We start from the raw sequence: 23584 nt of genomic DNA, 5'->3' as shown, positions 1-23584 counted from the left end.
CAGAAAGCTGGGAGCGCCTCCTCTGACTTCCCACCTCTGCTCGTTGACCTGGCCTCCGCCCCGCTCCAGCCCCGCTGACCGCCGGCGCCTGTGTTCTCCACGGCCACCAGGGGGCGCGCGCGGCCGGGTCTGGGCGCGGGAGCCGCCGCGAGCCCACCCCGCCTCCCGGCGCTCCTCCCCGTCCGGCCACGGCCCCGCCCCCGCCCCTCCCGGCGTCCCGCCCCGTCCGGCTGCGGCCTGGCTCCCTCCGCTTCCCCACGCTCCCAGGACCCCCGGCGCCCCTGTGTCCGGCCATGGGCCCTGCCGCTCGCCCCACGCCGAGGTCGCCGCCGCCGCCTCCTCCGCCGCCGCCGTCGCCACTGCTGCTTCTATTGCCCCTGCTGCCATTCTGGCTGGGCCTGGCGGGGCCCGGGGCCGCGGCGGACGGCAGCGAGCCCACTGCCAGGGCGGGGCGGGGCGGGGCCCGCGCTGTGCGGGTGGACGTGAGGCTGCCGCGGGAGGACGCTCTGTTGCTGGAGGGCGTCAGGATCGGCCCCGAGGCCGACCCGGCGCTCCCTTTGGGTGGCCGCCTGCTGCTGGTGAGCGCCGCTGAGCCATATGGCCCCCGCCCCGCCGTAGACCCTGCACCCAGATCCAGCCTCCATCCTGGACCAAGCCCTGTCAGCCCAGCGCCCCTTCCCCAGGCTGTCCAGGCCCCCAGCATTCCGGCTTCCAGAACCTGAGATCAGATGCCCTCCCCTCGAGACTCGTTCCCAAACCCTGGCCTTGCATCGCTTGTGTGACCGATCCCCCTTCCTCCCCCTCCTCCTTCTACCATGGCCGCTCGTCCCACAGATGGACATCGTGGATGCTGAGCAGGAGATACCCGTAGAAGGCTGGATTGCAGTGGCATACGTGGGCAAGGAGCAGGAGGCCCAGATTCACCAGGAGAGTCAGGACAGCGGCCCACAGGCCTATCCTAAGGCTCTGGTTCAGCAGGTGCAGGGGGTGTATGTGGAAAGGGGGCTGGAGGAAGGGTTTTCAAGGCAACTGCTAGAGCCAGACTACCAGGTGGGCCCCTAAGGAGCTTCTAGAGAAGCCCTGGGCTTGGCTGGGGCAAGGGACCCCAGGGGTAGACTGGAGTCAGTGTGGTTGGCAGCAGGGAGGTGGGAGGAGGCCAGAGAGAGTCAGGAAGCTCGACCAGACTCTGAGAGTATCCAGTGGGGAGTTCCTGCTGGGGGTCGGTGGGCAGGCCTGTCCTGCTTGGACCAGGGAAGGCACAGTATTATTTGGGTCCCACAGAGCATTTGCGGGGAAGGTGAGAGGAATAAGGGTTTTTGCCCTTGATCTCAGGGAGCTTATAGCTGATCTGTCCAGAGGAAATGCTAACCGCAGAGCCAGGAGCTGAGAACAACTATGACCACAGGTGGTGAGACAGGTGTGTGGGCAGGGTGTGTGCTACCCTCTGCCTCTGTCCTGCAGATGCGGAGGGCACTCTTCCTGGGAGCCTCTGCCTTGCTTCTCCTCATCTTGAACCACAACGTGGTCCGAGAGGTAAACCGGATCAAGCTTTCGGGGCACGTAGGCTGGGGAATGGGTGACCCTGCGTGGCTGACCTCCCCGTCCCCCTACAGCTGGACATATCCCAGCTTCTGCTCAGGCCAGTGATCGTCCTCCATTATTCTTCCAATGTCACCAAGCTGTTGGAGGCACTGCTGCAGTGAGTTGGGGTTTGGGCTCAAAGGACTAGGCTTGGGTGCTAGGGTCCTTGGCTTTGTTGTGGGCTCAGGGGTCCTGGGACCAGGGCCTTCCCTCTTAGTCTGAGACTTAGTCTTAGTCCTAGTCTGAAAAACGGGTGAGGAGACTAGAAGGATATGGTTCCATGGGCTCTATAGGTGGAGGTGATTGGCTCCAGCAAGAAGGAAGCCAGATTCCTGATTGACTCTTGCCTGTGCTTGAGGGCCTCCTTGGCCGGCTGTTATGAGAACTAGAAAAACCACTGGCTGGGAAAGGCGTGTGGGCCAAAGCAGAAGGACTGTGGGGTGATACTCGGGGGTATCCTTTTCCCACAAGGCTGGGGTGAGTGGGTCCGGGCCTCTCCTCCCAAGAGCCCTTCCGTCTGGCCCCTTTGGCCTCCCCTCCCAGGAGGACCCAGGCCACGGCTGAGATCACCAGCGGAGAGTCCCTGTCGGCCAACATCGAGTGGAAACTGACCCTGTGGACCACGTGTGGCCTCTCCAAGGACAGCTACGGAGGATGGCAGGACTTGGTGTGCCTGGGTGGCAGTCGGGCCCAGGAGCAGGTGAGTGCCTGGAGAGAGGAGGTGGGGGTGAGGGGACCACACACATGACTTGTCTCCAGTCCTGTGGCGTCTTCCTGCCCTGGTGGGGAGGACCACCCCTTGCACCTCCCAGGGCTGCTGTGAGGGTTCAGGGGCCGGGTGGGTGCTCAGTGTGGTGCCTGACCCGGGGTCACGCGCAGTCAGCCTTAGCTGCTGCTGTTGTCACGTCCCTGTCCCTCTCAGAAGCCTTCTTTGACTCCCTGTAACCTGCAGAATGAAGTTCAAACTCCTTACCTGGCTTTCACAGCTCTCCTGATCACTCACCCTGTTTTTTTCCCAGTCTTCTCCCTACACTTCAGCCACTCTGTGCCATTTACCGGTTTCCACTCACGCCCCGGTCTCCTGCTACTGGGGCTTCTCTGTAGGCTTGGACATCCTCTTTCTCCAGCTCTGTATGTCCCAGTCCAGCCAGAGTCCTCACAACTCATCCTCCTGCCTTCTTTGGAAAGCCTCCCTCACATTGGGCCCCCAGCCCACCTACTGCTTTTATTTTTATTTTTTTAATTCTTTTTTAATTTTTAAAAGAAATTAATTTATTAATTTATTTCTGGCTGCATTGGGTCTTCGTTGCTGCACGTGGGCTTTCTCTAGTTGCGGCGAGCTGGGGCTCCTCTTCGTTGTGGTGCACGGGCTTCTCATTGTCGTGGCTTCTCTTGTTGTGGAGCATGGGCTCTAGGCATGTGAGTCAGTAGTTGTGGTGCGTGGGCTCAGCAGTTGTGGCTCACAGGCTCTAGAGCACAGGCTCGATAGTTGTGGCACACGGGCTTAGCTGCTCCGCGGCATGTGTGATCTTCCCAGACCAGGGATTGAACCCGTGTGCCCTGCATTGGCAGGTGGATTCTCAACCACTGCGCCACCAGGGAAGCCCCCTCTCCTGCTTTTAAATCACAGCAGCGCTTTGTCAGGCCCTTCATAGGCCTCTTAGGACAGCCCATCCTGTGTGACCGTTGGGGACTGTGACTTTGTCTCCCGAAGGCCAGGCTGTGTCTTATTTGTCTCTGGCTTGCCCAGTGCTTGGCATAGAGAGGGTAAAAGGTATTGTGTCTGCATGCATTTCTCAAATCCCCACTCTGCAGGGCAGGTTTTCCCCGCTCTCCTGACACGCAGCCTCCAGCATGCCTTGGTGGATGGGGAGCCGTGCAAGGCAGCTTCAAGTCAGACAGACTTGGAATGAGGCTCTGAAACCTTAGCTGGGCAATGTTAGGCTGCGTGTTTAACCTCTGGTCTCACATTCCTCATTTGTGAACAGGTATAGCACACAGCCACAGGATTTTTGAGATCGTGTATGTAAATCTCACGGCGGGCACTGAGCAGATGGGTGGCTGCTCTGCTACAATACCTTTATTGTTATGAGTGCTCGAATAAGTCAACAGTCACCAAAGGACTTCTGATATTCTAGGACACTTGGGGCTCCGTGAGAAGGGCTGTGGAGGGTACAAAAGGCCTTGGAAGACCCAGGCTCTGCCGTTCAAGGCCTCAAAGACGGGCAGAGAAGAGGAATTTACATGGAGGCAGCCCAGACAGCACGATTTCGCTTGAGCAGCGTGAACCGCAGTTCTGCAGAGGGAGTGGGGAGTGAGGCTGCGGGAGTGGAAGGAAGGGCTTTCTGGAAGAGGAGAGAGCCTGCTGTCTCTCCCCCTGGAGGGCAGCCCACATGGACTTCTGGGAGGGGCAGGCATTTGGTGAGGGGCTGTCAGATGAGAGACTGGGAGGAGGTGTCGGCAGAAAGCCTGGGGCTCAGAGAGGAGCAGGCCGGGAGCGTGCCCAAGAGGCCAGGAGGTGGGCACGTACTGTAGGTCAGGTCAGGCTGGCTGGTTGTGAGGGCAAAGCTAAACAGCCTTGGCCTTGCTGCTGGCCGGGGTGGGCCAGTACAGGTGTTGGGAGCCCATGGTAGCTGAGGTGTCTGAAGGACAGCCAGGGCCAGCTCTCAGCCCCAGGGCCCAGTCATCATTCCTCCAGCCTCTGGGCATCCAGAGCTGTAGTCGCCATGTATCAGAAAAGTCTGATGACCGTGTCCTACTCCTCTGATGGACAAGGCCCAACCCTGCCCTCCCTCCTCACCTGGGGGGTCCCCAAGGTGCACCGAGCCTGGGGAGATGGGGTCTCTGGCCTCCAGTAGAGCTCCAGGCCAGCCACACCCTCGGCCCACCCAGAACTCACTGGCCGCTCCAAAGCACAGAGCTCCAGGTTCTGCCCCAGAGAGCTTACAGTGTAAAGGTCGTGCGAGTCCTGCCACGTGTCAGCCTGGCTCAGCATGGCAGGGGGTATGAGGATAGGGCAGCTCCAGCCTTGGGCTCATGTGGCCCCATCAGGGGAGGAGCTAGGCCAGAGGCACTGTCACCTGCTGGGGTGATTACTGAGCTGGTGAGGGGTATGGCCCTCCAGGCATGGTGAAGGCGCCTGAGCTGAGCCTAGGGGCTTCGGGAGAGCTTCCTGAGCAGGTGTCACCATCCCACCATGGACGAAAGGGGATGCGGACACAAGCCAGGGGGCGAGGGTGGGACAGAGTGTGAAGCTGGGGCTCACAGACCCCTCTTGGCAGTGGCCCCCAGAGTGCTTCCACCCTGAACCAAAGCAACATCTTGTGACCCTAACAGCACCCAACCTTGCCCATCAAACCACTTCTCAGCCCCTCTCCCACCACGTGTTGGCAGTTGGACTTTAGCATTGGCTGGGGAAGAACACGGTGGCAGAAAACTTCTAAACGAATGCGTTAATTAGTTGTGACACGTCTGCAGGCCCGTGTGCTGGTGGGTCAGCGGCTGGGTCTTGCTTCCTCCGCTGTGTCACCTCCTGAGCCAACTGCTGAGTGGTCACAGCCTGTCTGCCGCACTGGATATGGTGGCAGTTCAGTCTAGGTCAGTGTGTCCCCCTGGGGGCCTCTCAAAGGCAAAGTGAGATACCTCAGACGTGGTTCCCTCCCACCAGCGGGAGCTGGAGGACTGCTGAGGGCAGAGTGGGTATGAGGAGGGTGGCAGGGAAGGTGAGGGGGGAGCATTTGCCTGGCAGGGTTGGTCAGGGAGAGCTTCCAGAGCAAGAGGTGTCCAAAGCCATAAGCCAAGGGAGGGAGCGTGGAAGAAGAGCATTAGTTCCCAAGACCGGGAACAGTGTGGAAAGGCACAGATGTGGGAGGGGCAGGGAGCATGGGATGGGGGAGGGGGAGTGGAGATCAAGGGCCTTGAGGGCCCCCTGGTAGAAGAGTTTGGGTTTCCTCCTGAGGATGGGGAATGCGGAGGAGGCGGGAGGGGAGCATCAGAGGGAAGGGTCAAGTAGGGGTGCTGTGTAGTCGGGTTTGCAGGTGAGATCCCTGTGACTGTGGGTGGGACCTGGGCTGGTGAGGCCTGAGCAGGGCACCTGAAGAGCAGCAGAGTGGGGAGGAGAGGAGGGGCGTGCGGGGCCTCTAGGGAGTGAGGAGACAGGGCCTAGGGACTAGCGCCCTCTCAGGCTGTGAATGCTCAGCCTGGATGGGCGTGGGTGGGTGGGTGATGGCAGCCAGGAAAGCAGACCAGGAGGAGTGCTGGGTAGGGATGGGGGTCCTGGGCTGGGGAGTCTGTGAGGCTGCCAGTAGATGCTTCTGTGAGTGCACAAACACCAGGTTTGTTGCCCAGGATTGGCCTGGGCTGAGCACTGATACAGGGTGGAGCTGGGGCAGCCCCTGAGAGAGCAGGGGGCGGGGGCGGGGGACAGCAGCTTCAGAAGAGGAAGCGTGGCGCCTCCAGGGTCATGGTGCCCATGGACCTCATCTGCCTGATCCTTGGGGTGGATTTACTGGGTAAAGAGGGTGGGGTGGCCCCAGTGCCCCTGACACCCTGCTCTTCTCCCCAGAAGCCCCTGCAACAGCTGTGGAACACCATCCTGCTGGTGGCCATGCTCCTGTGCACAGGCCTCGTGGTCCAAGCTCAGCGGCAGGCATCCCGGCAGAGCCAGCGGGAGCCCCAAGGCCAGGTGGGAGCCAGCCTTTGGGGGCCCTCGGGAGCCCTGGTGTCCCCAGCCCTTGGGAACTGTGTGCCCTTCCCCCACAGGTGGACCTGCTCAAGCGCCGGGTGGTGCAGAGGCTGGCGTCCCTCAAGACCCGGCGTTGCCGGCTGAGCCGAGCGGCACAGGGCCCCCCGGAGCCTGGTGCTGAGACCTGCGCCGTGTGTCTGGACTATTTCTGCAACAAGCAAGTTAGTGCCCTTTGGCTGACACGTGATGCCCCCTACCCTGCTCCCAAGAGACCTGAGAAGTACCCCAACCAGGCCTTCACCCAGCCCCACCAGAGCTATGAAAAGCAGCATGCGGGTGGGGCAGGTCACAGGGGTTTCAGTTCCCCAGCTCAGGTGAGGGCGTGGGGCCTGCTACCCCCACTGGAGGCCTATGCCTGTGGCCTGAGCCCTCTCCCCAACCCTGCAGTGGCTCCGGGTGCTGCCCTGTAAGCATGAGTTTCACCGAGACTGCGTGGACCCCTGGCTGATGCTCCAGCAGACCTGCCCGCTGTGCAAATTCAATGTCCTGGGTGAGCACCAAGGGTGGGGGCCCTTGACTGTCTCCACCTGGTTCCCACCTGACACCTCCCTCCCTGATACTTTTTCTCCTCTTCTGCAGGGAACCGCTACTCAGATGATTAGCTGCCCCGGCTGGGTCTCTGCATGTGGGGAAGGGACCCCTCCACCTGCATCCTGGCCCTGGGCCCTGGGTGCCTGGAACCAGACGGCAGGGGGAACAGGACAGAAAACCCTATGGGTGGAAGGAGGGATAAGGGCCTCCCCTGCTGAGGGGCAAGGTGCCCACCACATCCACACTGGGATGGAGGGACCACAGCCCCCAGGCTGAGGATGCAGGGCCCAGACCCAGCAGGAAGAGAGGCTGCTTTGGGGCCTTTCTCTGCCATCCTGGGGTGTGCCTGCCCTCCGCTCAGACAGCTCCCAGGACTCTGGCCAGGGACCTGGGGAAGAGGATGTGGGCAGTGCTGCTGTTCACAGGGCTCTGGGAGCTCTCTGGCCTGCCTGTCAGGGCATCCCTGGGGACTGAGGCTACAGTGGCCAGGTTTTGTGCTTATTTATTGGGGGTGGGTTGGGAGAGGAGCTATCTGGCCTTGGGGGCACTCTAACCTGACCATATTCCATGACACATCTTGAAGGCTATGATGTTAAACCTAGCGGCCCTTCCATTGCCTGCTACCCTCGGTCTTTGGGCACCGGCCGCTGCAGGTCCCATGGCCTGCCCAGCTGGGCTCCCTTCTGGGGCCTGGCTGGGACCAGAGGCCTTAGAAACCATCTAGTCCTGTGCTTCTCCATGGGGTTACAGGTTGCTGACCAGCTTACTTGAAGCCACAGGATAAATGTGGTACATCTTACAGGGGCATCTGTTTTTTTAGATTTGGGGTATGGGAGGTTTAATATGAAAATAAACATGGATATATTTTAACATTAGATGTAAAATTTGTGTGGATGTTTTAAGATAAACAAGTCACCCTGGAGTCTACTGCCCGTGGGAGGCAGATTCTAACATGGCCCCCAAGATTCCTCCAGCCCCCATGGACACGCCTTATGTGATCCTGGCACTATGACGCTGATGGATTTTACTCCCATGATTAGGTTATGTTATATGGCACAGTTGACCTTAATATGGGAAAGCATCCAAGTGGGCCTGACCTAACCACATGAGCCCATTAAAAGTAGAGAGTTTTCTCCAGCTGGTGGAAGGAGAGGAATTCAGAAATTTGAACCATGGAGGGGATTCAATGCCTGAGAAATTCTCTGTTGCCGACTTGAAGATGGAGGGGCCATGTGGCAAGAAGTTGGATGGCCTCTCAGAGCCCAGAGTAGCCTCAACAGCGGCCAGCAAGGAAATGGACACCAGTTCAACAGCTGCAAGAACCAGAATTCTGCCCACAATCGGAATGAGCCTGGATTCTGCCCCACACCCTTGCAAAAGAAAGGCAGATGCTTTTTTTATTTTATTATTTTTTGGCTGCGTTGGGTCTTTGTTGCTGTGTGCGGGCTTTCTCTAGTTGCGGTAAGCGGGGGCTACTCTTTGTTGTGGTGCACGGGCTTCTCACTGCAGTGGCTTCTCGTTGTGGAGCACGGGCTCTAGGTGTGCAGCCTTCAGTAGTTGTGGCACGCAGGATCAGTAGTTGTGGCTCTTGGGCTCTAGAGCACAGGCTCAGTAGTTGTGGCGCACGGGCTTAGTTGCTCCGCGGCACGTGGGATCTTCCCGGACCAGGGCTCAAACCCGTGTCCTCTGCATTGGCAGGCGGATTCTTAACCACTGCGCCACCAAGGAAGTCCCTGGCAGATGCTTTGATTTCAGCCTTGTCAGGCCCTGAGCAGAGAACCCACCCACACAGGGCTCGGACGTCTGACCTACAGACCTGTGAGCTACTGAATGGATGCAGAGAGGAGCCGGGCTGTGACAGGTCCTCCCCCTGCACTTGGGCCTGGGCCGCCTGCCTCAGGGAGCACACCTGAGGGCTGGCTCTCACCTGGGAGGGGCCCAGTCCAGACAGCCCAGGCTCCCTCAGCCAGCCCCCGGGCTCCACAGAAGCAAGAGTTGGGCAGCCCGTGGCCATGCCAGTTCAGCTACATAACACAGCTCTTCTTGACTTTTCTCTGTAAACTGAGGTGTTCTACTTGTTGGCCTCCTGACCAGGGAAAACTGTCATAGAAAGCCAAGAGCATCCCCCATCCCACCCCCACACCCAGAACTCCTCAGCAAGGTCTTAGCGCCTGTCCTTCACAGGCAGGGTGGCTCAGGACAGGCTGGAGGCTTCGTGAGGAAAACTGGACTACTGCAGGCCTGGTGTGGCTGGTGGCATCAGTGCCCTGGCCCCAAGGGACAGGCCTAGGAAAGCCAGGGCTGGCTTGGGGTGTCCCGCTCTCTGGCTGGGTGAAGCCTTGCCCTGCCTTCAGTGGCCTCCTGGGGATCCAACCTCCTGGATTTAGAGAAATCCTCTCTGACTTGTGTTTCCTGAAGGTGAGGCGTTCCGCAGTGAAAGGGGGGCTGATTTTCTTGGATCCTTAATGTCCCCATCCCCAGGTTCACAGCTGGGTGGTCCCTGCCTGCCTCTGTGAGCCTGAGCCAGGACCCTGGCCTCTGACTCCTTCCTTGCCTCAGGTGTCCTCACTGGGCCCACCATGGCGGCTGCTCTCCTTCCCCTGTGCACCCCCTACCCTGATCCTGCTCTTTATTGGTGGGGGTCACTGAGTCCATGTTACCCCTTAATCTTTGCTGTGGGGATCAAAAGACTGCCTTTCACATCGCCCAGGTGCTAGAAGCTTCTTTCTGCCCTTGGTGTGTCCTCTTCCCCCACTGCCCCTGTCAGGAGGGAGGCAGGAAGCTCCCATTTACTGAGGGTGCACAGTGTGCCAGACCTCTGCTGGCCAATGACCCACATGGCTGGGGACTCAGGATAGGGAAGGAAGGACTCTTGCCCTGCTGAGCCAGTGTGGTGAGGCCAAGGTCGCTGTGAGCAGATGGCCTGGGCTTTATTACATGGGGTGGGTTGCCAGCTTCCCGCCCTCCAGCCCCACCCCACTGCAGGCTACATGGGCCGCTCCTGGGGCTGGTATGCAGGGCTGGCCTGGCCCCGGCTTGGTGACAGTCTCCTTCTCAGCCTGGCCAAGGCCCGGATGGGGTTCTGGGCACAGTTGGTCGAGTGGGTCACATCCTCTAGGGAAGACTTGCTGGGTCGACTGCAGGGCTGCTGAGGCGGGGAGGCCTGGGGCTGGCCCGGCAGGGTCCTGCCCGCACTGGCCGTCCTGCTGCCAGGTGAGTGCCGCCTGCCCAGGGGCCTGAGGGAGGACCAGACGGCAAGATCCCCTGTGAGGGAGGGGGACCACCCCACCCCCACGTGCCCTGCCTCTGACAAAGCCTCACTCACCCTGGAGATGCTCTCTGGGCCTGGGCTGGGGGTGCTGCTCCGTGGATTCCCTTGCTGGGAGGGGCCCAGAGCTGGTCCTGTGGGATCAGCTACAAAGAAAACCAAGCTCAGAAAGGCCCAGGATCCCCTCTGCAGCAAACAGAGAGGATGTCATAGAGGAGGCGGGAGGGCCTGAACCTGTCGCCACGGCCCCTTCCTCTGAGGGGCAGGGTTTGGAAAGCCTTTCAGGGCCTGTCCTTAGCCGTGGTAAGGGTGGGAAGGTTTGCTTTCTCACAAGGCTCCTGGTGCACTTGAAATAAATGTTCAAAGGGCTAGAGGGGGGATTTGGAGCTAGAAGGCACGGTAACATCCTCATGCCTTCCTGAATCGTGGAAGATGGTTCACAAAAACACAGCCTAAAGCCCCCTGAGAGCCCCATGTGCAATGAGCTGGGCTGAAGGCAGATTCGCCGGGGGAAGCTGAAGACCTCTGCTGGGTTGGGGGCCTCTTCCAAGTCCCCAAGGGCCAGCTGCTTTCAGGTGGGGGAGCCATGCTGCCCACCTTGAGGCCCCCCTGCTGAGCCACCTCCCGGATCTTAGACAGCATGGATCGCAGCCGCCCGTTCTCCTCCTGTAGGACCCGGATACGGATGTCGTTGGCCTGCACCTGCCTCTCCATGTCGTCCGTGACGTTGCCAGAGCCTGTGGAGACCCACTCTCTGGCACCCCACCCCATCAGGTCTGCCTCTTGCGCCCAACGAGACAGAACCTCAGAGGGCAGACACGCCAGCCCGCCAGCCAGTATGTGCCTAGGGTCCCCTGCTGGTGGCCCTGCAGGTGGGCGGGGTCAGCATACTGGACCTCCCACCTCATCTTTTTTCTCCTGAGGCCTTGTTCCGCGCCCCCGCCCCGACTCCCTACTCCCCTGTCTGCTGGGAGGTGACCAAAGCCTTGCAGAATTTGAGAGCTGACGGGGACCTGGAGCTCACCAAAAATTTAGCACATAGGTAAGAAAGTGAAGCTCTTCCAAGGCCACCTGTTTTTGGAGGGCTCGAGAGACAGTGACTCATCCAAAGCCACAGCCGGCTCTTGGATATGAGTCTCAGGAATTCAGCAAGGATGTTCTTTCCTACTGCTGGGGGGACAGATGCTCCCCCTGACTCTGAACCCAGGCAAGGTGCTGCCTGCTCTGGTTATCAGTTTCCTGGTTTGTCACAAGCGGCTGCTACCTGCCTCGTGGGGCAGTTGACAGGGTAACACAAGGGCCCAGCACTCACAAATGATGACTTATCATGACAAGCTAGATTGCAGTGGATCATCCCAACAGCTCTGCAAGGGGATTCACCCCAGAGCTTCAGGGGACTGGAGGGGTTGGGACGAGAACCCAGGTCGCCGGGCAGTCAGTCTTCCACCGAGATGGGCCCCTAGCACTCCCATGGACACTGGACAGTTGGGGCTGTGCCCCTGGAGCTGGCCCCATGGTGTAGTTTGGGGAGATGCCAGGACAGGGGACATGGAAGCTGAGCAAGGACTGGCCTGTGACGTGGTAAAGAGCACAGGCTACACAGGTAGCCAGACCTGGGTCTGGATTTGGCTGGGTGACCCTGAGCAGTCAGCTCCCCACTGGGCCTCTGTGTCCCCATCCACACAGAGGAGTGGGTAACATGCAGAGCACCTGTGTGTTGTGGGGGCTCTGCCACCCTTGCTGTGGACCCGTGTCCTGCCCAGATGAGCCCTCAGCTGCCCGACCCCAGCCCCGGCGTCCCCTCTGCACCAACCCCAGGCCCCTACTTTGGATCTGGGCTTCCACAGGCCCGTGCAGGTCCGGAAAGGCCACCAGCAGCCTCTCCCTCTCCCTCAACTCCACGAGCTCGCGTTCTCGCTCCGAGATGGTCAGCTGCAGATCCGCTGTTGCCTGCTCCAGGCCTTGCTTCTCTCGCTGCAGGCTCTGCAGCAGCTCCTGGGGCAGGGGAGGCTCAGAGCTGAGGACCGGCTCCCAGCCCCCTGGGGACACCCCATCACCTCCACTCCCCAGGCACGGGGCAGACCCGCAGGTGCTTAGCTGGCTGGAGGTTCCTCCAGAGAAAGGGAAGTGCCGCCCCTGCCCCCTCGCCCTGCCCGCTCACACCTGCTGGGCCCGGAGCTGGCACCGCCCCTGCTCCCTCTCGCTCTGCACATGCTGCAGCTGCTCCTCCACGTGGACCCGCTGGGCCTCGGCCTCAGCCAAACTGCCCCTCAGCTCCTCACGCTCCTGGTCCAGGGTGTCCAGCTGCTGTAGCAGGGCTCGCTGTTTGGCCTGCAGGGACTGAGCCGGGATGGGCAGGAGGGAGGCCATGAGGCCCATGGGGCCAGGCCCAGCCACACAGGACAAAGGAGGCAGCTGTATCCAAGCCCACCCCCCTTGTGCTACATCTGTCTGTGCACATGCGTGCAGTGGAAGGGGTGGGGGGAAGAAGGGAGCAGACCCCAACCCTGGCAAGGCCAGGACCCCCAAGCTTGGAGATCCCGCCCCCCCTGGAAAGCAGACCTCGCCCCAACTTCTTTCCAGTCACAGTCGCCACTCAGGAATTCTTCTCCTCAGGTCTCCAGTGTCTCCCCACCGTCAGTGGAGCCCTTTCTCTCCCTGCAGCCTTCGTTACAGGAGACCAGGCGCTGACGAGGCTCCCAGCCTCACCTCCTGGTGGCGGACCATGCTGTCGACACGGGCCTTCTCCTTGTCCAGCTCTGTGCTGGCCCAGCGGATCTGCTGGCTGGCTCCGTCCAGCCGCCCTGCCAGCAGCTGCACCTGCTCTTCCAGCTGCTGCGCCTGCCTCTCAGCCTCCGCCCTGTGCTCAGCCTCCCCTTGCAGCTCCTGAGCCTTCGACTCTGCAGGATTGAGCGGGCAGGGAAGGGGGTAAAGTGGGGGAGCCCTGGGGAGTCCCTGCACTGCCTCTGACCCAGGACAAGACCTGGGAAGGGGGGGTGGTCACAGCACATCTCTGGGCCTCAGTGTCCTCAGCCACAAAATGGGGCTCTGAACCCTGAGGTGGGTTCTGAAAACAGAAGGTACTCTCTGGGTGGGAGGTGGCATCACCCAACAGTGTGGCCTGTCAGACCCAGCCTCCTCTGTGGTTCCCTTTAGCTTTGCCCCCGAAGCCCAGGAGACAGAGACAGAGGGTGCTGGTCCAGCCACCGAGCACAGGGCACACGGTACAGGGCTTCATGGCAGGGCTCCTCACCCACGGCCTGCGTGGACTCCCGCTGCTGCTTCAGCTCCCCCTCCAGGGTGGACACCTTTGTCTTGAGGTCACTTGTTTCTATGGCAGCCGAGAGAGAGGCCCTTCAGAGGCTCCCTTGGGCCTGGCTGGCAGCCTCAACGCCCAGTGCACCCCACAGCATGGTGGCAGCCCTGGCCGGGGTGGAGGAGTGCCTGGGCTTGTGGGAGGAGTTCTGGGGAGGTGCCAGGAGGCCTAGGTCCCTGTCCACTCTGCTTCCTGTCGGTTGGCTGACTCTCTGGGCTTCAGTGTCCTCCATGGGGGTGACTTGCCCAACTCCCTCAGGCCTCACAACTTCAGCAGGAGCTGGCCCACTGTGAGTGCCATAGCTGCATCTCTCTGCCTGACGGCTTCTACTGAAGCCAAAGAGAGGCCTCAGCTGGCTGGAGCTACCCGGGGGATGAACTCCCCAGGAGTCCCCTTCGGTGACCGACAGGAGTGAGTGTATGAATCCGCCACTCCCTCACCCCTCTCGTGGGACGACTCGGACTTCTACACGGGCTCCTGCGTTCCCCAGTGGGCTTAAGCTCCAGTTGCCCGCAGTGTAACCGGCTTGATGAGCACACCCCTTTTCCCCTGCCTTCCCTTCCCTGTGTCTGCTGCCTGCTCCCAGTCCAGGTTTCTTCCACACCGACTCCCAGCACCCACAGCCCCGTTGTGGGGTCTGCTCCTGGGGGAGCCCATGCTCAGGCTGTGGCAGAGCCTGGCACTGAGGGTCCGGCCTCAGGCACAGACCTGCGAGCAGCTGCTGCCTGTCGCGCTCCCACTGGGCCAGGCGCTGCTCGGCCTCATCCGCCTGCCGCTGCTGTGCCCCCTGCTCCTGCTGCAGGGCCTGCTCCAGCTCGCCCACCTGCTTCCTCAGTCTGTCCTTCTGCCCCTTAGCCTCCTCCAGCTGGGCCCTGAGGGGCCCCACAAGCTGAGTGAGGGCCCCCATGTGCTTGCTGAGGCGTTTCAGGTCTTTGCTCTGCTCGGCCGCCCAGTGGCCCACGGTGGTGGCCGGCAGTGGCCTGAGCCCCATGCTGTCCTGCACCAGATGCTGGAACTGGCCTAAGGACGAGGGCAAGTTCTGGCTCTGACACAGGCTGATGACCATCTTGCCCACCTCCCGCAGGCTGCCCTGGACGCTGGTGCATGCATCACAGGGCACCAGGGCTGTCTCCACAGTCTGGGAGTGGACACTCCTGGTGTTTTCGGCCATCCTGGCTGGACACTGCAGGGAGACGCTGACAGGGAGTCTGTCCAGCTCTTGGCAGGTCTGGGGCAAGCCTGGCATTGGGGAGGTGGGCTTGATGAGCTTGGTGGTTGCAAATTCAGGGCTCCTGGCTGGCTCGCCCTTGGCTGTGGGCTTGGAGGTGAGGGTCTCCCCTTGGTTTGCCCTTTTCTGTAGTCAGGAAAAGAAAGGGAAAGCAGGTGAGGGAGACAGGCCTGGGAGGTGACCAGCACTCTGGGGATTTCTGTGACAGCAGCCACTCCTGATGCTCAGACTTTCAGATGATATTTGATACCAACGTGAGTGACAGAGCAAGCCTTCTCCTTTCTGCTGCCTCAGCTTACCAAGCCCAGGCTCCATGCTGTTACATGCATGGCACTGGGAGGGTAATACAGTGACAGACACAGCTGCCGGGTACTGGGCCCTTGCTTAGCGGATTTGTCTGCTCTTGTGTTGCTGAAGCCACTCTCAGTTTCAGTTTCCTTCCCATTATGGTGACAGTGGTCCTGCCCACCAGGTGGTTGTGAGGGTTACGGAATAACCCATAACAAATGGGGTTCATACAAACATCATTTCCCAACAATGCCCTGGGAGGTAGGGACTGTTATCACCCCTGCTGCACAGATGAACAAACTGAGGTTCAGACTAGGTAGGATTTTTCCAAAGCCCCACAGTGTAAACTGCAGAACCAGGTGGCCCACACATGACCCCAAAGGCCTGCATTGCGAACTGCCAGGCTGCATGGGCCTTGAGTGGGGGCTCCAGAGTGGAGCCAGCGACAGATGCAGTGCACATGTGGTGTGCGAGGAGCCTGAGGCAGGTGGACTGGTGTGAGGGTGACCGCAGTTGGGGAAGCGGGTGGCCAACCCACCTGGGGGGCCACCTGCCGAATGAGCATGACCAGCCTCAGCAGGCTGTTCCAGAAGTGCCGCACCGTGAGCCCCACGGACATGCAAGGCCTGGCAGCCCTGGTTGGGGGCACCGTCTGCTCCAAGCCAAGGTTCTCCAAGTAGCTCGCACAGCTCCGAAGCAGCAGCAGGAGCCTGTGGGCAGAGACGGCAGGGTTGGCTGGGGCAGAGCCCAGTGCCAGTGTGCCCTCACACCACACGACCAGCAGCCTCCTGCTCTGGGAACTGGCCTGGGCGTCAGATACTTGGAGCGTCTCAGAATATGCTCTGCCCGACCCAAGAGCCACTTCTTCCAGGAAGCCCTCCCTGAAGGCTAAGCTTGGGGCCACTTTGGGGCCTCCTGGGTGGCAGCGCTTCTGCCTGGCTGCTCCCCACTGGACTGGGAGGCTCTGGGAGGCCGGGCCTTGCTTCGGTTGTGTCCAGAGTCCTCAGAAAGTGGTGGGTAAGTGGCTGCCTTCCACCATGTGGCTCAGAGCCTTCAACTCGTGGAGGACCCAGCTCCCAGACCCCCAGACCCCCAAAGCGGAGGAGGCTGCGCACAGCCTCAGGGTGAGTGTGCAGGGCAGTGTGCCCTGCAGTTTCCTGATTCTAGTTGGGGGTGGGGGTTCTTCTGTGGGACAAGCTGCTTCTGCGACAACAACGGAGACTGGAGTGAGAGAGCCAGGTCCCTATCCTACCCTGAGTCAGGGGCTAATTGTAAGGAAAAGGTATTGGGAAGAGAAGTAGGTATTTGCATGGGAATCAGGCTGTTTTAAAGAAGAGGTACTGTGTTTACAAACATATGGGCAGATAAGTGACCTCAACTTGTTGCAGGTGCAGGAGGGTAATCCCAAACCAACTGTGCCCTTGGGCAGAGAGGGCCTGGGGGAGGGGGTGCTGACCGCTCCAGGCCATACCCCTCTCTGGGCCAAGGTGTCCTCCTCTGTGAATGGGGACAATGAATGAGCAGCACTGGAGGGTGGAGAGTGGCCTGGACAGGGGCCAGGCGAGGGGTGGGAAGGCAGGTCAGCTCCAGCTTTCTAGAAGGCGGATGGGTGAACTGGGCCCTGACGGGCTCGGCCAGTCCAGGGACGAGTAGGCGGGGCACTCCTAGCAGAGGGCACGGCAAGGAAGGAAGGTGTGTTCTGGGCTCACACATGTTCAGCCCCCTACAGGGTCCAGGTAGTGCTTTCACACCGTCGGCTCCTCCAGGCCTCTGAGTGGTTACCCTGGCTTCTAATTGTCTCCAGGCAGGTCATCCCCAAACTGCTGGGGTCCCTGCCTGTCTGGCCCCCGTGACTTCATTAGCATGCAGGGTTTGGAGCACATGGAGCCTGGGCTGCGGTCCCCAGGGAGTGGAGGCTGACAACCATGCTAATGTGAATGACAGTGTAGAAGTGGTGGGGCTGCAGGGGAATCCACTGGCCTCCTTCCCAGCAGGGCCAAGATTTGGAAAAGCACATCCCATGTCTGGCCCTGTGACACATGGAAGGGACAGGAAAAACAGCCTGGGATGGAAAGCCTGAGCAGCAGCTGTAGTGTCCTCGACACACAGAAACCCTAAGGAAGCAGCTGGCGGTGGCTGGAGAAGTAGCCGTCAGAGCTGTGGTGTCACAGAGACCAACAGGGTGGCCAGCAACTCCCTAAAGGTGGACTATAAGACACACAGTACAGGGGCTTCCCTGGTGGCGCAGTGGTTGAGAGCCCGCTTGCCGATGCAGGGGACACGGGTTCGTGCCCTGGTCCGGGAAGATCCCACATGCCGCGGAGCGGCTGGGCCCGTGAGCCATGGCCGCTGAGCCTGCGCATCCAGAGCCTGTGCTCCACAATGGGAGAGGCCACAACAGTGAGAGGCCCACGTACCGCAAAAAAAAAAAGACACATAGCACAGCACGACACAGGTGAGATCCCTATGAGGGCCCTGAACCAAGCTGGCCCCCGACAGCATTCAGTCAAAGGTGATTGTTGTCATCAATGTCATCACCCCCGCCAGAAGTGGATCCTGTGGCTGCTACTGGTTTATGGGGTGGGTGCCAGCATCCTGAGATGACCAGGTTTGGTCCAGGCTCTCACCTGTCGATGACCAGCTCCAGCAGCACAGCGTGGGACAGCTGCGTGAACTCGGGGTCACCCGGCACATGGTCGTAGTGCTCTAGCAGGGCCACCATGTCCAGGTCACAGGCCATGCGGTCAGGGAACTTCCAGGAGGGGAAGCGCACAGGCCCGGCACACGAGAACACGTCCACGATGGCACCCTGAAGGTCGGTGAGGTCTCTGCGCAGGCTGTCCATGCAGGCCTGGCTGCCCAGCAGGTGTGCCATCCTTGTGGCTCCTGGGGTGGACAGAGAGGATCCCCGTTAGCCAGAGCCATGTGGCTGCTGCTGGAGGAAGCTTCTGAAAACCCCAGAAAACTTGCTGAAATGCAACCTCGACCCTGGGGAGAAGTCGGTTCCCCGGCCCCTTTGGGACCTGCTTGTGGGTGACCTCACCAGCCTCCCTCTCATCCACCCTACCCCACGCCCACACTACTGATTCCCTCGGTCCACAAGTCCCTCTGAGGACCTGTGTGCCCAGGCTCCTGCTAAGTGCTGGGTGGATACAGCTGTGCATGAGGATGTACCTGCTGTCCTTCCCTCCCTGAGCAAAGCACTGGACAGGATACTGACAACGAAAAGACAGTTGTAGCTACAGTATGACAGGGAGCACTGGACCACCCCCTGGCCACTCTCGTCTCCTGCCTGGACTGCAGCAGCAGTTCCAGCTGGGCCACAGGCCTGCCCACTGGAATCTGATCCACTTCTGCTATGGAGACCTGGGCCAAGCCTATCTGACCACATCACACTGGCCAACAACCCCTCAGGACTCACTTTGGCCCTTGGGAGAAAGGCTACCTCCAGGCACACCCCTCCCCTTGTCCTCTCTCATCACCTCCCCTCCCCTCCATTCCACATACCATCAGCTACTAGCAGCAGCTCCTGTGCAGGCACTCGTTTCTGAATCCGTGCCCATCTGTCTCTTCCATCTGAGTCATGCTTCCCCCATCTAATTCCCATCACCTGCCTAACTCCTCTCATCCTTCAGGGTTCCCGGACATCACCTCCTCCAGGAAGCCTTCCCTGAGCACCCTCCATGCTGGCTTAGATACTCCCTCTGGGCTTCCCCCATCTTGGCCCTGATTGCTCTCTGCAGGAACGGCCTCTGCTCTCTAGGACAGGTCCTCACCACACCTCAGTCACTGTGGTATCACCAGTATGGCAGCCTGGGGCCTGGCCTATTGCAGATGCTCACTGACAAATGAACGACTAGTAATTGAATGGAGAAAAGAAAAAGAATCCACAAAGAAAATTTAAAATACCTTGACTTTGGGAGGAAAACAAGTCCTGCAGTGTAAGAGAGGAACACCTGAAAATTTGTATGGATAGCTATCCTAATCACTCTGGTGACAGGGGGTCCATTATATGTTGATACAGGGGTCCCAGTCCTGCCCCTTTCTGGCTGTGTGGTCATGGGCAAGTCACTGCACCCCTCTGAGCTCCAGCTGTCTCACTTGTAAGATGGGGACACCATCCCCCATCAGGCCAGGTGGTATCTGCAAGTAACGTGCTTGGTCCAGGACTTCCCTGGTGGTGCAGTGGTTAAGAATCCGCCTGCCAATGCAGGGGACACAGGTTGGTTCCCTGGTCTGGGAAGATCCCACATGCCGCGCAGCAACAAAGCCTGTGAGCCACAAATACTGAGCCCTCGTGCCACAACTACTGAAGCCCACGTGCCGCAACAAGAGAAGCCACTGCAATGAGAAGCCCGCACACCACAACAAAGAGTAGCTCCTGCTCACCACAACTAGAGAAAGCCCGCAGGCAGCAATGAAGACCCAACGAAGCAAAAAATTAAAAAAAAATTAAAAAGTGCTTGGTCCAGGGCAAGGCACCAGTAAAAGTTCTGCAGCCATAGTAACAATCATTACTGTGATTACTATTACTAGCAGTAACAATAGCAAAGACCATCCTTGTCTGGAGCTGCTATCTACCTTCCATATTTCCTGTTCTCCCCTGCAGCCCGCACAGATTGCTTCCCTTCCATCTTTGCCGTGTGTGGGCATCTGAAGACAGTGATTTGGATGAACCATCCCTGTCCCTTGACTCAGAAGGTCTGGCCCCTCCCGTGGCTCTTTGCAGGCCTCTGACAGCAGGTGTCAGAGCCAGCAGCCCTGTGGATGCCGAGCCCTGGTCCCTCCCCACCCTGCAGTGGGGGCCCCTTGTCCTTTGTGGTTTTCTCAGCAGCAGAAAGTTCCTTGCACCAAAGCCCCACTCTGCAGCAGGGGCTGCTCGGGCAGGATTTAGGCCCCCAGGAAGTCCAGGCCTGGCGGGGAAACCTCTCTTCCTCCAACCTGTTTCCATCTCCCAACCTTCCTCATCACAGAAAATGGCACCCTCACTGGAAGCACCTGGGCACTTCCTCGAATCCCTTTCCTTTATCCCCACATCCAGGCACCCAGTGCTGCCAGCTCCACATCCCACCCACACTGAGAACCCACCACCTCTGTCCATCAACACTGCTCCATACCCCCCACCTCCCCCAGACCACTGCCCCAGCCTTACTGAGGGTCGCCCTCTCCCCTCTGCAAAGCACCCCCTTGCACCTCGGCGTCTCACCCCCACAGAATATGCTTCCTCCCCATACTCTGTCTAAATAAGATGCCTCCCTCAGATCCCTGGGCTGGTGAGGTCCCCTGTTACAATTCTCAAAGCAGCCTGTGCTTTTCCCTCCCAGTGCACACCACAGTGGCATGGAATCATTGAGTCATTATTTGCAGTTGGGAATCCGTCTCCCTGCGAGCACATAGACCGTTTTTGAGTTCACTGCAGTATGACCTGGCCACCTGGGCTGGGACCCGAGGGCCTGCCTGTGCCCACAGGTGCAGGGAAACCCAGAGGCCCCAGGGTGGTTCCTGAGGGCAAGCCAGCCTCTCCGGCCTCCCAGAGGACTGGGCCATGTCCTCACCTCTGCACAGGTGCCTGTCCGTGGAGCTGGATGTCTGAGTGCCCCCAGCTCTTGGACTTGCCTGCGGGCTTTCGGGCTCAGTGTCAGAGGCTCAGCCAGGTGCCTGGCTTCCCGTGTCCAGCTCTGCAGCCCCTGGCGTGGATGTAGGGAGAGTGAGGGAGTGGGCACTCAGGGAGGGCTTCCTGGGGGTGGGGGGCAGGGAGGAGGCTGTCCCAGAAAAAGGGGGTTGTTTCAGGCTGGAGGATGGGGTGAGGGAAAGGGCAGGTGGGGTTGCCAGCCTTGAGCCTGAGCACTGCTGGCTCTGACTACAGGACCTACTGTTGGCCACTTCCCAAATCCACCTCCTTTATTTATTTATTTTTATTTTTTGGCTGCACCACGCGGCACGTGGGATCTTAGTTCCCTGACCAGGGATTGAACTCACGCCCCCTGCACTGGAAGCGCAGAGTCCTAACCACTAGACCGCCAGGGAAGTCCCCAAATCCACCTCCTTTAAACAGATGAAGAAACTGAGGCTTTGGGAAGTTAGGGGGCTAGCCTAAGATCAGTCAGGGAGCTGGGACTCTTGAGTCCAACATCTCTGCTCTGTCTTCAGGCCATACTACTTCTAGAGCAGCACTGGACAAAAGAAATATAATGCAAGCCATGTATGGGTTTTAAAATTTTATACTCGCCACATTAAAAAAACTAAAAAGAAAGAGGTAAATTAATTTTAATAACATCTATTACTTAATATACCCAAAATATCTCTTCAATGTTAAATCAATATAAAATATAAAGTCTATTTTTTTGCATTAAGTCTCAAAATCCAATGTCTATTTGACACTTATAGCACATCCCAGTTTGGACCAGCCACCATTTTCATATACAGCACCACATGGGCTGGGGGCTGCTATATTGGACAGTGCAGGGGTAGGGGGTCAGATCCTGTGTTCATTAAGCAGATGGTGACTGAGTATCTTCTACATGTTGGGCATTGTGTCAGGGATAGGGACAGAGCAGGGCACACAGAGCACTGTCCCCCAGGAAGCACCATCTATGTCTGAGGGTCTCTGCAGGGGGCAAGTCTTGGTGTGTCAGCTCTACAGTTCCACCCGCAGGTGGGGTGATGAGTCCCCAAAATACACACACACACACAGGTCCACTTCCCACATACAAATGTTGCCCCAGTGATGGCCTCTCATAAAATATTGCCACCCATGAGGTGTTATGTCCCCAAAGAATGAGGCAGAAACAAACAGAAAAACCAACTGAAACATTCTGGGTTTCCTTCCTGGAATGGCAGGAAGGAAATAAATAGAGCAAGCAAGAAATCCCATCCCGGGAGGAAGGGTTTTCAGGTGGCAAAGCACCTGGAACTCAGGAGCTTGCTTGTGCAGACATGAAGAAACAGTGACCTGTTCACCCTCAAATAACTACAGCTGCCATCTGGGGCCATCTGGGGCCAGATGTTAGATTCTGGTTCTGATGAGCAGCAGCAAATGCCAAAGCAGTAAGAATATATGAGAGCAAAACACAACATTGAAAAACATCCGAGGTTGCCCTACGTCGTTTCTTCTGAACAGTGGGGATTTGCAGATACAAGCCTGTTTTGAGAAACGTGTGTGTGTGTGTGTGTGTGAAGTGAAGGAACATTTGACACAGGCTTTCTCTGTAATTCCTGGGTCCTGAATAGAACCCTCTCCCTGAAGCTGCCAGCCCCGCACTGTTCCTGAGATCACACAAGTGCTGGCACTAATTGAGCCACCACTACCCTGGTGTGGGAGCAGCAGGTAACTCTGCCTCTCCTCAGGCCCCTCAGCCCAAGGTGGACTTTTAACTCACAGAGAAGTGAAGGAGCCCTTCCTGCACTCCCGTTCAACATTCGAGTCCCTTCCCTCTCTTCTCCCGCTTCTCTCTCGAGACCCCTGGGACCCTACCCCTCAGGTAAAGATTATGCCTCCCTCCTGGCCAGTGCACCCATGGAAACACTTTGGAAACTCTAAAACCATCTAAATGGCAGTGTCAGTCTCTGACTCAGGAGTACTAATTGCCTGGATCCCTGGGGACACTGAAAGACTCCAGTGAAGACAAAGGAGTAAGTAACTGCACTAGTAGAGAATGGCCTGGGTTTGGATTCCCACTCCACCATGTGAACTGAGGATGTGAACCTCTCTGTCCTCACCTGTAAGTAAGTTGCTATACGAAATAAATGATGGAATGCATGTAGTGTTTGGCACACGGTCTGGCTCATGGTACGTGTTCAATAAATCCTAACTACCATTATAATTCAACATTAATAATAACAGTGACATAAACCAGCTATGGTGTGTATGTGAGGAAGAGAGACGGGGAGGAGACTTGGGAGGGCATCTTTTCCTATCCCCCCTCCCCCACCCCCCCATTTCACAGGTGAAGAAATTGAAGTCCAGGCCAGGGTTCAGGAGTTGGGAGAGAGGGGAAAGGGAGGAGAGGATCTCAGGAGGGGAAGCGGAAAGGGAGGCATTCGAGCTGTGCTGCGGAGCGGGGAAGTGGTCCGCAGGGACCAACCTGCGGGCGTTGTGGGGTGGAGCCTAAAGAGGAAGCCTTGATTTGAGTTGGTCTACGGGGTTTGAGGACGGGACTATGGAAGGCAGGGGTGGAACTGGAAAAGGCAGGCCCGCGGGAAAAGGGACCCGTGGGAATTAGGGATTGAGATTTGGGAATGGGGTCTGAAAGAGGTGGGCCTGAAAGCAAGAGGGGGCTGGGGGAATAGGGAGGCGGGGCTTTGGCCAAAATGGGAGGCCAATGGGAGAGAGCGGGGGCCTTGGAAGGCGGGGGTCGGAGGGAGAGAGGAATCTTCTGGTGAGGGGGGCCGGGGCCGTGGGGTGCGTGCGAGGGCGTCGGCGGGAGATGTAAAACGTCTCACCAGTCTCCGGCGTCGCAGCCTCAGCCACTGTGTCTGGTCGGCTCATGAAACTGCCCCCAGGTGCGCCTGCCGCTCCTGGGATCCCCGGCAAAACCTATCCCGGTTCCCCGACCGCTGCCACGGCAACGGCGTCTCTCGAGAAGGAGGGGCGGGAATTTACGTCACGGAGAAGGGGCGGCCCCGGAA

At 58.9% G+C, this 23584-nt stretch overlaps 2 protein-coding genes across 3 annotated transcripts; one reads left to right on the top strand and one right to left on the bottom strand.

The window, feature by feature from the left end:
* Window positions 1–293: 293 nt before the first annotated feature.
* RNF215 (ring finger protein 215) lies at window positions 294–7337 on the top strand (the record flags this gene model as incomplete). The annotated part of the gene is made up of 9 exons (XM_079717075.1): window positions 294–578; window positions 835–978; window positions 1462–1533; window positions 1614–1699; window positions 2125–2281; window positions 6146–6265; window positions 6343–6486; window positions 6713–6815; window positions 6905–7337. 9 exons carry the CDS (start codon window positions 294–296, stop codon window positions 6925–6927), a joined length of 1134 nt encoding a protein of 377 aa, XP_079573201.1. The 3' UTR covers window positions 6928–7337.
* A 2428-nt stretch (window positions 7338–9765) lies between these two features.
* Window positions 9766–23499, bottom strand: CCDC157 (coiled-coil domain containing 157; the record flags this gene model as incomplete). Of its 2 annotated transcripts, XM_079718234.1 has the most annotated exons (10): window positions 17584–17842; window positions 15495–15666; window positions 14149–14794; window positions 13378–13455; window positions 12834–13024; window positions 12288–12464; window positions 11951–12119; window positions 10722–10861; window positions 10182–10270; window positions 9766–10092 (listed from the first exon to the last, which is right to left on the bottom strand). In XM_079718234.1, exons 1-10 carry the CDS (start codon window positions 17829–17831, stop codon window positions 9843–9845), a joined length of 2160 nt encoding a protein of 719 aa, XP_079574360.1. In that variant the 5' UTR covers window positions 17832–17842. The 2 variants fall into 2 exon arrangements, with proteins under 2 accessions (XP_079574360.1, XP_079574361.1); XM_079718235.1 differs by lacking the exons at window positions 9766–10092; window positions 10182–10270; window positions 10722–10861; ... (4 more) ...; window positions 14149–14794; window positions 15495–15666 and adding an exon at window positions 23399–23499 and having other exon boundaries at window positions 17580–17842.
* Between the last annotated feature and the right edge of the window lie 85 nt (window positions 23500–23584).

The sequence above is a fragment of the Hyperoodon ampullatus genome, assembly GCF_949752795.1.
Source record: "Hyperoodon ampullatus genome assembly, chromosome: 13".
Classification (NCBI taxonomy): Eukaryota; Metazoa; Chordata; class Mammalia; order Artiodactyla; family Ziphiidae; genus Hyperoodon; species Hyperoodon ampullatus.
Note: the sequence above shows the minus strand (reverse complement) of the source record. Positions and strands in the feature narration are given on the sequence as shown.